The sequence below is a fragment of the Rhinolophus hipposideros genome (assembly GCF_964194185.1).
Source record: "Rhinolophus hipposideros genome assembly, chromosome: 8".
NCBI classification, from domain to species: domain Eukaryota; kingdom Metazoa; phylum Chordata; class Mammalia; order Chiroptera; family Rhinolophidae; genus Rhinolophus; species Rhinolophus hipposideros.
The window spans coordinates 67,360,457-67,377,520 of NC_138054.1; the positions used below are offsets into that span (position 1 = coordinate 67,360,457).

The 17,064-nt window shown below is 40.0% G+C and overlaps 1 protein-coding gene across 24 annotated transcripts in view; it reads right to left on the bottom strand.

The window, feature by feature from the left end:
- The window catches only part of NFYC (nuclear transcription factor Y subunit gamma), a 61,831-nt gene that overhangs the window by 33,152 nt on the left and 11,615 nt on the right, over positions 1 to 17,064 (bottom strand). For 3 of the 24 annotated variants that reach the window (XM_081055211.1, XM_081055221.1, XM_081055224.1), the window contains exon 1: positions 13,465 to 13,805. The exons of 5 other annotated variants lie outside the window; for them this stretch is intronic. Coding sequence is in view for 4 of the 19 variants with exons in the window: in XM_081055230.1 (XP_080911356.1) it covers positions 15,292 to 15,364 (73 nt within the window). In the remaining 15 variants the exon portion in view is untranslated. Of the gene's footprint in view, positions 1 to 13,318; positions 13,371 to 13,464; positions 14,254 to 15,167; positions 15,463 to 17,064 lie in introns of those variants that run through there. 16 more of the 24 variants (XM_081055223.1, XM_081055225.1, XM_081055213.1 and 13 more) reach the window with 15 other exon arrangements.

The window sequence follows — 17,064 nt, forward strand, 5'->3', positions numbered from 1 at the left end:
CCTAACTCTGAAGGCTGCTGGTTCGATTCCTACATGGGCCAGTGGGCTCTCAACCACAAGGTTGTCAGTTCAATTCCTCGACTCCCGCAATGGATGGTGGGCAGCGCCCCCTGCAACTAAGATTGAACACGGCACCTTGAGCTGAGCTGCCTCCCGGATGGCTCAGTTGGTTGGAGCGCGTCCTCTCAACCACAAGGTTGCCGGTTTGACTCCCGTAAGGGATGGTGGGCTGTGCCCCCTGCAACTAGCAACGGCAACTGGACCTGGAGCTGAGCTGCGCCCTCCACAACTAAGACTGAAAGGACAACAACTTGAAGCTGAACGGCACCCTCCACGACTAAGATTGAAAGGACAACAACTTGACTTGGAAAAAAGTCCTGGAAGTGCACACTGTTCCCCATTAAAGTCCTATTCTCCTTCCCCAATAAAATCTTTAAAAATATAAATATAAAACAACCTTAATCTTATCACTTCTTTTAATAATTAATACATGAATTGCAACTAAATTGATTTTGCTACACAAGTAGCCTGTTTATAACATCTACAGTCCAGGGAAAATATGTTTGGTTCTTCTTCTAGGATGATGAGAGAAGGTATGTATTTAAAAGAAAGACATTTATATTCTACGATCCTTTTTTATTCCATGTTAAATTGCTATCTCTGTCACAGGATAAAGCTATTTATGTGCAGCTGACAAGGACAAACTGTCTTAAGACCAAGCCGCATAAACGCAGATCACTCTCATGAAAAATGCAGTATAGAATTTCCCAGACTTAATTCATTATTATTAGATTTATCACTTATGTTCATTAATTACTTTATAAATACTTGCATGAGACTGCCTGATTAACTATTTAATAAAGACTGAAGGATCAGATGAAGTATTGAATGGTTGTTGCTAGAAGCAATCTCAACTCCCAATGTCTATTAATTTATCTGATTTTAAAAAGAGTTTGCTTTCCAAAGCTAGAAAGAGAAGACTCAAAGTCCATCAATGAAGAGGCTGTTTCTCCTCATTCAACTCAATGCCATCTCTTCACAAGTCTTCTCTAAATATCCCTATCTGGAAGTGATCCCTCCTTCCTGTGACCCTTCAGAGCCCTTGATTTGTCTGTACCTCTTTCTGCCCTCACCACATTACCTTATGTAATCATTATTTATGTGTATGTCTTATCATATTTCCCTTTCTGGTTTACAAACTCCTTGTAGCTAGGAGTATAATTCATCTCTGGATCCCTTGTAGTGTCTAGCACGCAGTCTGATAAGTAATTACTCCTGAATGAAAGGGCAAGAGAGTTACTGGGTATGGCCTTCCTGAGAAAACGAGGCCTCTTGGAAAGCTGGGCCCTGAAATAGACTTACTGGGATTGCTTGAACAACCAAAGAAACTGGTTATACAAACTATTCTGGGATGCTCAGAATAAATGAGGTTCTCTCTGGGCCTTTAAAATAAGAAGGACTACAATCAGAAACCTGCCAGACTCAACTCAAGTGCATTTCAGCTGAAAGGGCACGCATGACAGGAAGGCTAGAGACACACAGTCCCGAAAGTTGCAAGGTGGACTAGAAACATGGGTGTATACCATTCCCCAGTATAACTTTGTTGAAAGTCAGAACCTTTTCAGAAAGGGACCGGGATAGATTGGCAGAGTTTGAAAAATTAATGACAACTGGTAAGTAGGAGGAGAAAGAGGGCAAATACCTCTGGTTTGGCCATCCATTAGCAGGATGATAAAGACAAAATCATGGAATGAGGTGATTCAATCAGATCACTCAAGGGTGGCCAATATGGCTGTCACTCTAATATCCAGTTACTCTGTATCCTTCTTGAAGAAAAAAAAAAAAAAAAAAAAGAGAGACCTAAGCAGTTTTCAAACATCCCAGAAGCAGAGTGCTTCTCTTTAAAGATTCTCTTGGAAATCTTTCAAGCTCTTGCTTTCCACCAGGTACCATGCTCGCCAAATACTCCCTTAGTGATATGCCTGGACATAGAACAGGATGTATCAAAATGATCAACCTCATAAAATGATCAAAGAAACGTAAGGTTTAATTGTAATATTCCAATTTCTAAAACTCTGTACTGTTAAGCTTTTTGCTCTCTATTTCTCGGCATGTACCTCATTCTATGAAAGTCCTTACTAAAATGCCTAAACCCAAGTACAGTTCTTTGAACTAAAACCAAATAGATGTTTTTGGAAGATAATATCTTAAAACCCTAATATCGCTAGTCAAGAAAAAAAGCCCATGGAAGCTCCCCTAAAATGAAGTGCAATCCTTGACCAACGCTGCTTCTATTCAAGAACTAGAGCTGCTCTATCCCAGGCAGTTACGTTTCACCTGAAAAAAAATGCCCTTGTTGTCAAATGCAAGTAAATCTCCTTAGGCCGGTTCTGAATGAAAAACGAATCTAAACATTGGCACCACCTTTCCCCTTAATGCCCCCCAATCCAAACTGCAGCCTTGGGGCGGCTGTGAGAGTCCCCAACCATTCCTGTGTCTCCAACGGAAAACACACCAAGGATCCGCCTATGTTCAAAGCACATGTGTTCTTCACTTCCTTCTGACTGGCATTTTGATCGTGTTTTCCTCTGTCAACAGACGACAAGATTTTTATTTTAAAGCCCAATCAGCAGCACTATTACATGCATTTGTGTTCCAGCACTGCTTCAGGTTATTTACTGAAGTTAGTTCCTGGTTTCTTTATTTGAATCTGCTAAAACTGTTGGGATGTTATATTGTAAATTGTGAGTGAGAGATAAAGAGAAAGAATATGAAAAATATGAAATACATGAATAAGGAGGTAGCATTTAAGCTAATTGTGCTTGCTATTTTAGATATTCTTCCAAATAAGAAAGAAAAATGAAAACTAAATTTGAGAACTGAGATTTTCAAAACAAAACAATTCTACCACAGTCAATTTGCTTCTCGTGTTTGTATAGATGGACCTAAGGACATATGCCATTATCAATCACGATGGCTAAAAAGCATTTCAAGCCTTAAGGAAACATGCTCTCCACAATAAAACCAACCTCAAACTAACAATTTCATACAAGGAAAAATAACACTGCTCTGGAAATCAAAAACCTGTTTGTGAACTGGCCTGCTGCCCACAAGTTGGTGGTCTTGTCACTCTACTAAGCCACTCCAGGAGCAATGTACAGTGAACGCGTATGCCAAGAGGTGGTCTTGTATGGAAGGGCTGCATGTCACTACGTGACGCAATAAATCAATGAACACGGGGGAAGGCAGGGTGACTAGAGCAAAAAGAGCGTTCAACAGTCTTTATTTAAGCTCATCTAAGGTTTCTACTTAAGAAAGCACTGAGCTTAGTGCCAGAAACCTTACTACTTAAGTTCCAAACCCTTATATAACTGGATACAGATGGCACTCACTACTATAAGAGCAAATAAGAGCAAATAGCCTTACTGGAGACCCCTTTCCTGATGAATGCTAAGTTCGGTGTTTGAGGGAGTGTCTGTCTCTAGATCCAAGAGGCTAAGTAGGAAGCTGTTTTTCAGAATGACGACTGGAAGAACCATGTTTCCCAAAAGACTAAGGGTTGAAACTGGCCACAGGCTGCCTAAAGATCTGCTCACAAGGACACATCTTCAAACTGGCAGCAGACACACTTCTTCAAAAACAAAAACATGTTTCTGTTTCCTGCCTACTACAACACAATCTTTTAAATCGGGGCTAGATCATAATATAGTTATCACTGGGAAAAAATGAAGGCATAGCAACTAGTGTAAGCAATGAAACTGATAGGAAGGCATAAACGGAACATTTTCAAACCTGTTTCTGTGGAATAGAAATGGTATATAAACATCTTACTTCATACACTTTCTTCCTCATTCCTTCATTAATGCTCAACTTAAACCATCCCTGCATATAGGACAGCAATAAAACACTATCAGTATTGTGTATGATAGAGAAAAAAGATCAAATATTTTAATGAAGTATTCTAAAACAAAGTACACAAAGTACAGCCCACAGGCCAAATGTGGCCTGCAGCCTCTTTTTGTAAATTAAGTTTCACTGGAGACTGATACCCTCATTCATTTATATTATCTCTGGCTGCTTTCACTCTGCAACAGTAGAGTTGAAGTGTTACAACAGAAACCGAATGACTCACAAGCTGAAAATATATCAGGCCCGTTACAAAAAAAAGGGTCAGATAATATTTAGAACCCAGTTCTAAAGCATGTTAAGTGTTTTATTTCATTGAATCTTCCCATGACAGAGGCAGTGTTCTCCCTCATTTACTGATGGAGAAACTAAGTGCCAGAGGTTGAGAAGCTTGCCCTAAATCACACAGCTGTTATATGGGTCCCTTACCTGTTAAGCCACATTAAGCGTAAGCGCGGCTAGACCCCTCTGCCCCACAGAAATATTTGTTAATCTCTTTGACCCTCCAACCTAACAGGAGTAAATAAATTCTTGCAGAAAGAATGATGAGTAACTGGTTTTTCAGGCCCTGAGCCTGAAAGAATTCTGATGAGCTGGAAACAGAAATAGTGCCTGTAGCCGGAGTCAAATTGTATCCTAAAACAAAGAGCCATTTTGCTTACTGGATCCCTTTTGAGATTCAGAAACCCTGAAAACAACCTCTTGTCCAGTTTCTGGCAGGATCCTGTGTCTGTGTATGCTCAGGAGAGGTGAGAAGTGTGATTCTGAAGAACGTTTCAAAGATGCCAACTTAAGAGCTTTGGAGTTCACAAACTACTTGTCACATACATTACCCTCAATTGATCTTCACTCAGTTCAGTGATAAAGATATCAATATCATTCCAATTTTACAGATAAAAAAGCAGATTTGGGTATCTTAAGTTACTTGTTCAAGGTCACAATACAGTAAATGGTCAGAAATGCGGAAGCTCTAAAATTCTGTTCTTGATGTGGTATACCTTGTTCCTTCTTACTTTTCGCATGGTTTTAAGGTCTGTGTCTATTCTAACAGTTCAAAGATGAGCAGTCTCAGTTCGATCACCGACTTAAAACGTTAATCCAAAAGATTATTTTTATCCACTTGCTCCCTGCTCCCAACATGTCTGTGGCAGTCACAGAAGAGAAGATGCTAATGGCTGTCTCCCATCATATAAGCAGCTCTCACTTAAGTCTGTTGTCTCTCTTCCCATGCTCTGTCCCTTTTTTTCCTTTCTATTTTATCCTTCCCCTCTACACGTCTCTAGGTCAGTCAGTAGCACCTATGAATACTCAGCTGCAGACAGTGGGGGGCAGTCAAGTACAGGGTAAACACATCAAGAAAATGTATTGTACCTGGAGGTTCTTGCTCTCTGGCTACTAACCTGTATATTTATGATCTTGGACAAATCACTTAATTTCTGGGAGCCTCTGCTCACCTACAGCAGCACCCCACATGGCAGTGCAGCATACAAATGGGAAAATGCGTGTAAGAAGGTCTCGAAAAATACCAAGCACCAGACAAAAGCCAGATGACATATCATCACTGCTCAGAAAACTCTCAATTAAAAACTTGGAGGGTGTTAAAAGAATGTCAATATGAGCTTGGCTGTATTGATTTGTCTGTATGGATTCTGCTTATTCACAGACACACTGAATTCTGCCCTCTGCTTAGTGTCTTTTACCATGGATTTAAATGTTGAAAGAAAGAAAAAAAAAAAAAAAAAAAAAAGAGGAGGGGGAGGGCGGGCAGGCTGCAGCAGTATGAGAAAAAACAAATCTTCCAAGCCAACCAAACCCTAAATCTCCCACGTCCAAGTATACAGCTGTCAGGAACTGAGAATGTAAAGACGACTTCAAAGAGTGCAAAGCAACTGACATGATTATGCTAATCTCTTACATTTGTACATGCTTTACACTTTGTAAAGTAGCTTTCTTTCCAGTGTCTCATTTGCTTTCTACTGCAAACACAGCACAGGTACTGATATACCCATCTGACAGATAAAGGTACTTTATCCAGATAGACGTTTACCATAGGTCCCAGGGCAAGGCTATGCCACAGCTGGAACTAAAACCCATATGCCCTGATTCTCAGTTGTGTTCTTTCATGTGTTCTCCGTTTTTAGAACTGGTAACTTAGTAGAGGACCAAAAATTTCAGAACCTATGAGTCTTCTCAGCCTGGAACATAAATCCCCCCAGCCTTTTACCTTTAGTTTTCCTTATCATTCTCCTGGAAAAAGTACTACAAAATGCCAAGATGCCAGATTCTTAAACATTTCAAAGTGGAAAGCTTAAGGTTTTTCCGGCCTGGTAAAGCCGCAGTTGCCCACAGGACTGGGACCTGGGGAATATCTGGTCACCAACCAAGAGCAGAGATAAAAAGTCTGCAGATAAGCTCCAAGTTCACTCTCTCTGGGGGCCTGCTGATGGGAAGTCAGTCACTGTATCTTTTCACTATAGTTCAGGGAAAAGCCTTAGCCATAGCCCTCTTATTGGAGGTGTTGCCATAGCTGCACACATACAGGAGGAATCATCGGGCTAAATTTTGCAGTGTGTGTTTCAGAATTATAGCTATTGGTACCTTGTGAACATGGTGACAATGTTATTTTAATTATCAGCCTTCACTCCAAGAAATCAGAATTCTTTTGTTCTACCTACATCGCCAGGGGTAAAGCAAGGAGTATAAATCACAGCTAAGAGCTAAAAAGCAACTGATTATTTGAGAACACCATAACTCATCTAAAGATACCCGTCTCTGTGGTTCAAGGTAAGAACCCAAATCTAGATGCCCAATACACCCCACCAAGTGTGCATCTACACAGCCAAGAACACGGAACACTTAACACAACTCTAACTTCACATCCATCTGGAAAGCCTGTTAACTACTTATTTGGCCTCAGTGAACTTAGGATGGATGAAAGACAACCTCCCAATACACTGGTAATACTCCTAGTTATCTATTTGCACTATGCTTTGTTCAGAAAAGCACCTCATCTATCTTGTTTGACAAAAACTTTAAAAATAATTCAATTTGACTATATAGTTGATCCTTTTATGATCAACTTGTTTAATCATATAACGTAAGGTTGTGTGAGAACTCTAGGAAAATTCCCCATTTTTTCTTCAATGTGTGCCTTTTGGGGGAAGAGCAAGCACAAGGAAAGGGGAGGTGGGAGGAGGAAGTAGTCCCACCAGGTGGGGATACAGCCACAGCTTGTTTCTCAGACAGCAACAAAGTGCAATGCAGAGAGCACAGGGCTTAAGCCACTGTGCTCTGCCTCTCCTTTCCCGCCCACAAGGTGGGGCCGTAATCCTCGTCCTACCTACCAAGTGAGGTAAAACATGTAAAATCACTGCATTAACTATAAAGTTCTGTGTCATATACACATGACATACTGTTACAGAGCGTAACTACTTTCAAGGGGAGCTTCGTGGGCATCTGCCCAATTAATTACCAGGAGAGAAATAATCATGGAGTTCGGGATATAAATAACAAGGTAAGGTGGCTGGAAATTTACCACTATTTCTCTAGCACAAGTTTTTTTATTGCCTTTACTTGGGATTGAGGGTAATTACAACACACCTAGCCTAGAAACGAAACATAGGTGCCTTTTATTAAAGTTTCTGGTAACTCCTAAGATGTGGCTATCCTCTTCCTGCTCACTTACTGTGTGCACTGCTCATCACTGTTAACATGATCGTGTTGCTATAAATCACTTGTTCAGCAAATGTTGCCCAATTCCTCCATGTGTATTTATGGTTGCCTTCATGCAGAATGCTACCTTGTGACACTTCGCAAAGCTAACACCAGGAAGATTAAGCCCAATAATACTCAGGGAAAAAATCAAGTCTAGTCTTTGCCCCGGATGGAGGTGTGTGTATGTATACTTAAACCTTAAACAAGAAAGCTGAAGGTGATACATACACACGCATATATACACGTACGTGTATAATTGCAAAGAACCACTGGATAACATTTCAAGGAAATAGTACGGTTTCCTAACAAGGGAAGTCCATCAGATTCTAGGGCAGTATTTCTAATCGTTTACATATCAAGGCACAAAGAGAAAATATTAATATTAGCTTTCCGAATATTTGACTTATGATGATACTAATGTCCTCGCTCCGTTGAACTTGTGCTAAGACCGTGTACCACACACACGTGCTCTGAGTATTCGGAGGAAAATGTGGACTTCACTAAAGGGTGACACCTTTGCTTTGTAATGTATGCCTGGGTAAGGCAAGTTAAAGACATTCTCTGGTTTTAACTAACATTCAAAAAATGACCAAGTGACTTTTTAGAGTAAACAATACTAATCCATGTATGTGAGCTGCACACTCAGGTAATGGGATGAGCAATTTAAAAAGCTTAGAGAACACGGACCTAGAGGGCTCTGCCACACTCACGTCTAGCTGTCTCAACTTCAGGGTCCAACCTTTGTTGTGTTTCCATCTTTGACATGAAGTTTTATTGGTCCTTCTGCCCATTCTCTCCCTTGATTCTCTCCCATCCATTCCCCAGGTTCAGCTATAATCTCTATGAGCTTAAATTCCAAATATACATTACCAATTCAGATATTTCTCCAAAGCTCCAGGTCTGTATGCTGAACACCTCCAACTGGAAAGCCACCCAGAACTCAAACTCCATGTATGCAAAAGCACACCTATCTTCCTCTTTCCCCAAACCCGCTCCTTCTAACTTTTCTGTTCTTATCCTCTAGTCACTCAGGCTTGAAATCTCAGCATCATCCTGGACTCTGTACTTCCATTCTAATCAACTGCGAAAATTCTGTAGTAACAGTGTCCATCTCCTGACCTTTCTTCATACTGCCACTAACTTTGTTCAGGCCCTTATCACCTCCATGTAATGATAAAAATGATGATGCATAAAAGGGATAACAGCTAATACTCATTTACTGCTCACCAGGTTGGGTTCTAAGCTCTTTACATTAAACTCTCATAACAATTCTATAATAGCTGTGAACCTAGTATGTGAACTCATTGCACTGCTCACTGTTTCTAGTGTCTTCTACTCAAATCTCATTTCTACATAATGATGCTTAATAGATCTTATAAAAGCACAGCTTTGATACTTCCACACCAACCTCTTAGCCCAAATCTTCACCAGTTCACCAATGGTAAGGAGAGACGGTTCAAATTTCTCAGCCAGGCAGTCAAAACCCTCCAACATCTGCCCCAACTTCCTTCTCCAAACTTCTTCTGCCCCTCCCTCCTGTCCCTAACTCATCTCCTTATGCTCTAAGCAGAGTGAACCATTTACTGCTCTTTTCAGCCCACACTGCCCTGTTGGAATCATGACCTTGCTCCTCCTATTCCCCATGCCGAATGCCCTTGTCCCTAACCCGAGTCCAACACTCAGGTAAAATGCCTTCCTTCATTCCTAAACCAGAAGTAAAGGTCTCCTCTCTTCTGAATTCTGTGTCCTGCGCTTGTACCTTCCATATGTTTTATATACTTGATATAAAACATGTCTCCACTACCAGATTGTTAGATCCTGGAGTACAGTTTTATTTGTATATATTTTTAAAATTTCGGGGTGGCCAGTTAGCTCAGCTTGTTAGAGCGCGGTGCTCTTAACAACAAGGCTGCTGGTTCAATTCCCACATGAGCCACTGTGAGCTGTGCCCTCCACAACTAGACTGAAACAACTACTTGACTTGGGGCTAATAGGTCCTGGAAAAACACACTTAAAAAAAAAAAAAAAAAAAGGTAAAAACTCCACATAGGTGATGGCTCAGTTGGTTAGAGCGCAAGCTCTCAACAACAAGGCTGCCGGTTCAATTCCCACATGGGATGGTGGGCTGCGCCCCCTGCAACTAAAGATTGAAAACGGTGACTGGACTTGGAGCTGAGCTGCGCCCTGCACAACTAGATTGAAGGACAAAGACTTGGAGCTGATGGGCCCTGGAGAAACACGCTGTTCCCCAATATTCCTCAATGAAATTTATAAAAAAATAAAAACTTCACATGAAAGACAAGCATGCATGGTGAATTAGCAAAAGGAAGTGTAAAGCATCCAACTTGAGTACTTTCTCAAAGGTAAGAACTACATAGTTTGGATATTTTTTTAAAAATAATTTTATCTGAATATTTCCAGTCAAGTGGGTCTTCCCTTTAGTTTCCTATGTAATTGAAACTATGGAAACAGAACAAAATGATAGTACTTCCAAGAAAAAAAGGTAACCAGGTGAATCAGCACTGCTGTTTGCTGTGGTTATTTTATTCTCCATTCTTCCTTTGAACTAAAGAACACAAGGTCACAAGCTATGTTGTGCCTCTTTAGAGTTAAACATTTACTAGATTTTTTTTTTCCAGTTCTGCTTTTACAGTGGAATTTACCTTCATTTCTTATCCTTCAACTGCCCTTTTTCACTGCAGGGTACAAAACTAATTTAATTTATAGTAAACACTCTAAATAGAGAAAAACTTTTGGTAAATTATTGAACAGTAAGGTCTGACTTTGGGATGCCGAAGGAAGAGATAGGATCTGAACAAGTTCTAAAGAGCAGGACCCAACACTGAGGCAGCAGAAAGATTTAAAAGAAAACAAAACTTCTGGGAAATGCAGACAGGTGGATACCATTCAGTTGTGTCTACTATAATTTTCAGTCACAATATATACCTTAGGACTAAATGTTACATAAGTTACATCATTCAAGCTCTCATTTTAAAATACACTGTAATTTTTGTTCAAATAGATGAAGGTGGTGAAAAATCTAACTACGAAAGAGAAAAAGTAAAAATTTTCTAGTAGATTATGGTCTATCAGAGAATGTACAAAATAGGAACAAAAAACAAATCCACAACTACACAGTCACACACACACATGCAGAAACATAATGCCACTTTGCTGGTAGTAAAGATTAAAGTCAGCATGGTCAAAATATTATTTTGGGAGTATACAGACAATGATTTCTATTTCAGACTTGTCAAATGCTTTAAATGATCCTGGGATCTTTGTTTATTAAATACGGGTTGGCTTATACACTCAAAGAACCAGGTCCAAACTTGTTTAGGAATTAGCTTGTTCTTGAGGCGTGTTAACAAAAACAAAACAAAAAAACCCCAACTAACTGGCATGCAGGTGTTGCACTTGTGTAACTTAGCTTAGTTCCTTGTAATGTACAAAAGTAACCCAGCTCTCTGGGACACCTCAGCCAGCTGGGCACCATCAGCTTCCTAGCTGATTCTCAGCTTTCTGAATAAGCAACTGGCTGAGGCAAGAGATCTTCAGATCCCAAAAGGGATGGTAAGTCTGCTGCCACAGCAGACTTTCTAACCAACAGACTCCATACGGAGACTTCTGAGCCTCTTCCATAGCCCAGTTTCTCTCTGTTCCTTCTGTGTTCAAATAGCAAACCTGTATAGATGTACCAAAAGGAAGAGATATATGAAAAATAAAAGGTAAAAACAACCCAGGGGAATAAAAGAAACATGGAATGAACTGAGTGGGAGCTGAATCTCTGAACTTGCATAGGCCAGTCATTAAAGAGCTGACAGACTGAGGCACCTACTCTCTCTGCACCTCAACTTCCCCATTTTACAAGGAAGGGAACTAGACTGTATCCCTAAGTGACTTCCATCACCCTAACTTAAGAGTATACAAATTCTGTATGCATAGATTATTAAGGATAAGGATCGTTACTTAACAACTTCATTCAAGAAGACCATCTATAAATGATTCGCTTTAAGAATGTTTTTTGAGTAAACAAAGCCTCAACCAAAGTACATAGCTTCTTTTAAAGGAGGCCTCATCTTATTTTAAGAACAAAAAGCTCACAGTAACCACAACTGCTATTTTCAAACATACACATCCCTGAAACTGGAATTTTATTTGGAGGCCAGTATCAATTTTGCCAGGCCTTATTCTGTCTGATTCTTTCAATGCACAGAAAGGAGGCAGACATCAATGCTGACTGACCATGCCTGAGAGGAAGTGACTTAATAGGACAGGAAATCAAATAGATCACAAAATATCTACCCCTGGGGGGGGGAGGGAAGACCTAAAAATAGATGACAGCAGGCATGTAAAATGGGTGAGAATGAGATCTCCATGGGTTTTCCACCATTTATCTTGGAAATATACCTCACAGTAGGTATCAATTGTGTGAAACTCATGCTAGTGTTTATATTTTGATGAAAGACCAATTTTTAAAGTCTTCATCCCAACATCTACTTGCTTGCTACTACTGTGCAAGCTATAACTATCTCCCAAGCTTGAAAACTGAAGAAAGGCGATCATATGACCACAAAGCAAACAAAAAAATGGCTCATTTACTTTATAAATATTTGATATACAAACTAAAAATGGAACCTCTGCTGATAAACATTTGCAACTATTACAACTTACCTGTATTATAATGCAAATCTCAGTATCCAATCAGAACAGGTTTCCAATTTTTATTCGGAGAGGTTCCTAACTCTAATAAGGGTTTCAAAAAAAATCGGCATTCCCATATCATCTTATTCTGAGAGGACCCTAATTTTTGACAGTGGGGTTAAAATTCTTTCATAGGAATCTTGGTAAGGGAAGTTCAATAGTCTCCATGTATGCATTACATAGACTCATGTCAACATAAACAGGAATATGCAGGTGAAGGCACGTGGAACCAGTTTAAAAGAGAAGCACTGACAAACTCCTTTATAGATGTATTAAAATACTGGCATTTGTTTTCCTTTGATGCCACATCTATCTTCACAATCAATTAACCAACCCCAACAGTTTGGATTAGTAACAACTAACCTTTATGTTGCACTTCACAATTTGCAAAGCACTTTGACATACATGATCTCATCTGAGACACTACTAAATAGGAAGGTGCTATTTTTAGGCCCCATTTTTACATGTGAGGAAGCTGACACTAAATGGCTGACTTGCCCAAGCTCACAAAGCTGGTGCTAGCTATGTGGGACCTGAACACAAGCCTCCTGACTTTAAATAACCTGCTTCTGCTATTGCACCATGCTGCTTCAAATACTGTACTCAGAGCAAATAAATGCCCAAATTTCAGACCCCATCTAAGCATCCCCCTCCCACACACAGCCACCTCTAGTCTAAGGTCTTTGCTCCTTATGGAAGTAGAGTTTAGAGTTTTCACTTCTCTGGCAAACATTTACCTGGCTAAAGTATAAATGAAGAGGTCACATAAACATCATTCTACATATACTGTAAAATATCTTAGTCACCAGGGGTTCTGCACAGGCATGCCGATATGCATTTTCCAGGTAGTGGGTCAGATTCTCAGAGAACATGACCCTAAAAAGGTTAGGAACCCAGGTCAGAGACAGTGGCTAGGTATCTTCCCAAGAAGCTAAATCCACAAAGTTCTTAATATAAAGCGTTCTATCTAGGCCTCCAACTGTGCCCCACTTACCTCTGCCTCCCCTCTCCAGGCCTTCTCCGGGACCAATAGGGTCATTCAGAATCTATAAGTGTTTTTAAATAATACATAAAACCTGAAGCATCTGATAACATATAAATCAATGACTTGTAAAAATAAAGTTAAATTAAAATAATTACCTGTTTAAATGTAATCCTTAATACATACTCCTTTCTCCTGTAACATAACTTCCCAGAATGACTGTTTTCTTACCATAAGCATTCCAATTTCCCAAAAGAAGTTTCAAAAACGTAACTACTTTGAACTCCTGAAATACCATTCTTCACTAAGAACCCTCTAGATTACACAGAAGACAAGGTAGCATGCAAGGAATTCTGAATCTGTTAGGCAGTTCACTCAACTATCATACCAAAAGGATTTAGAATTTTTTGCTGGGGGGGAGGGTACAGAGAAGAGTGGGAGAAAATGAATACAGCCCTATTGTCTTATTGCTTGAAAACTCCCAATTTGAGTCTGTAACATAGTCGTACTAACCACTCAATTTGGACATCAGAAGTACAGTCTCTTTTCATCTTAAATAGAGCTTTTCAGTCCAAATCTGTATAAACAAACTTTGTCCTTCAATCTTTCCACTCCTCGGCAGTTTTTCAAGGTCACTTTTGCGAGCAACGACAGAGGCCTGCATCTAGCAACTTTGACTGCTCCACCATTCTAAGAGTCCAAAATCTAAACCCCTATCGATCCTCTCAGGTAAATCCTTTACTCCAGAGGAAGCGAGGTGAAGGCAAATCAACACCCTCCAAACTTCTCCTGTAAGAGGGCCTGCTCCTGTTCCCTACCCAGAGATTGAGTGCTGCTGGCTCAGGGCTCCACACTGAGTCTGCAGCAGAAATGTTCCAATGACCTTCATTCCATACTTGCAAATAAAAAGAAAACAAAGAATTGCTTTTTAAAATCAAGTGTATCATAGATCTTTAGTGCCCGGGATGGAAGATTTCACTATTCACAAGAACGGCTGGTTATTGATTAGCAACCTGCATTAGCTTCATATCCTAAACAGGAAAAAAAAATACCAAGGGCAAAAGATAGGGTAGGGTGCCTATACTCTTAACTTTCCTATTCACAAATTGCAGGTAAATTAGGATTTAAATATTTCATACAGAAAATGAAAAGCGTTTTGCTCACATTAAAAAACCAAATCAACACCTCACAAAACGTGTGAAATTGGTGGAAAAAGATGTGCTCTTGTCCCTGCCAATATAGCGAAGAAGTGTGTTTCTAAACAGCATTCTATGATAAAACGTGCATTTTCAAACAAAGATCGTTACTTAATTAATTGGTACTTATTAGAATATAAAAGCAGACAGGTAATCAAGAAAGTTAAGGGAGAATTTCACATTGGCATGTGGGCCTTCACCATTAGAACCTGCATCGGTGCAAATTGTATTTTAACACAAATTTAGAACAGCGATAGTGTTGCTTCTACCTCTGAAAACACAGATGTCAACAAAGTGCATGGAAATAGGAAAAGTCTTACAACTACTCAGCTTATTCTGTAGGAAAGCTTCAGTGCACTTGAACAAAGGAAAATTATTTGGAAAACAGTTAAGTTTACCCAATGCAAAGAGAAAGTGCTTTGCTTCTGTGTGTCCCTGAAAAATGATTAGCCTTTCTTCATGTACCTGATCTTGCCGATACTCAACTAGGAAAAGAAATCCTAGTTGAAGGGCATGCAAAATCTACAGAGCAAGGTATTCTAGGTGCACCAAAAGGTATGCATGGAATGTAAAGTGGCCATTTTCTGAAACAGTGCAACTTGTCTACACTCTCTGAAGCTAAACAGTTTCTACCATTTTAACACAAAACAAAGAATTAAACTTACCGGGAACTGCATTAATTTTACATGTAGTTATTTATATCTCCTCGGACTGGGAGAATTTAAGTCACTCCTATCCCTCCCCCCCAAAAGGACGGAGGAAACAAAAGGCAGCAGGAGATGCAGAAACCTGAGTCTGGAATGTCCACTCCAGTGAAAACCCGAACAGCTGTCCCCCCACCCCCCAGCAAACTATTCGCCATTTTTCTTTGTCTTTCAGCTGACCCCTGCCTCAGTGAAAAACTCCGAGGCTCCAATGAAGCCCTGCAGCCTCCTTCCACTTTAACAGTCAAAGGCATTCAATCTAACATGCTATATGACACCAAACCTTGCCTCCAGAGTGCTCCCATTGGCTGAGCTGCTTTATCGGCTAAGAATACAAAGTCACGATTGGCTGTTCACGTCATCAGTTACCTCCTTTGTACACTTCCTGTTTTAAAGTTACCTTGAGAAGCAGAACAGGGGTCAGATTCAGACTTCAAACTACAGGGAACTTAAGGCTTGGAAATGCCTGGCAAATGCACAGAGCAGATGCGTTAGGGCCTCATGCGTTTACAAAACAGAGGATACTGCAAATCCAGAATTGTTTTTAAAATCACACGAAAGGGTTGTTACAGTTCCCACCCAAAGCATTTCTTATTGGCTGTCAGAGTTCCATTTAAAAAATTTAAGGTAATTTAACTGCTTCCGATTGGCCATCAAAGATGTCTGTAAGATATTACTACAGTATCCTATGGCAGTAAACCAGAGAAGCAATGTGCACAAGGTCGGAAAGTTGTGACTTCTATCTTCAGTTTTCTGTCGAGCGTTAACATTTAAGAAAAAAAGAAAATGGGGTGGGGTGATCCAATGGCTCCGAAGAAAATGCAGCTTCTTTAACAGTACCAAAGAGTGATATCAATGGCCACACAAAAGTTTGCAGGATTTCTAAAAAGGCATCTGTCATTGTGTCCATGCTAATTTTAAAAGCACGTCTGTATTTATACCAGGCAAATCACTATTTTGAAATACAAACTGATCTAAATGGGAAAATTCTGGGGTAATGTATGAAGTTAGTGACAGAAAGAGTGGCATTCCCAAAAAGTCTACCAGGAACCCAAGAGGAAAATATAATGATGGGGGGGGGGGAGGGTGGAAATGGCAAAGATAGAGCTTCAGTGAATATACTGTTTAAAGCACATTTTAGTTTGATGGATCAACTAATTTATTTAGGGCGGCCACAAAATGTTGCTGACTAGCTTCCGACAGAGGATCAATTTTTCTACCACATTTTCAAGAATAAGCAGCAGGGCCGATCTCAACCTGAGATATTGTAAATACAAGTATCCCCTGCTTTTCGAAAGTTCGCTTTATGACTTTGCTTTTACAAAAGACCTACTACATTAGCACCTGTTTTCATAACCAAAAGAAATCCGAAAAGGATTTTCGCTTTTTATGTAAAAATGTGAAAAGCAAAAACAGCGGTCAGCGTTTGTTTTGCAGCGAGCACCTGAGCAGCAAGAATGACACCACCAAGCTCCTTCCCAGGAACCACACTCAGCATCTCAGCATCAACCCGCCATAGCTCTGAACTGCATCTGTGAGCCTCTGTGCTTTATCTCGATTTATTTTGTGCGTCTGTTAGCAAGATGTGTCCTGAGGTGATTGAGTCTTCACTTTATGCCATTTCGGCTTACAAAGGTTTCACAATAATGAGCTACTTTCGGATAGTGGGGGAAACCTGTAGTATTGTGGTTACTGAAGACACTCCAGTCTTGGTTGAAGATCTCCTTCCAGATTTTGGGCCCAATTGTTCAGGTTCCCACCACCACCACTACTAACTGTTTAGGTTTTAAGAGGAGCCTACTAATATGGTGAAAATCAGTCAACATGCCTTTTTCTCTTTTCTTTTTTACAAAATATT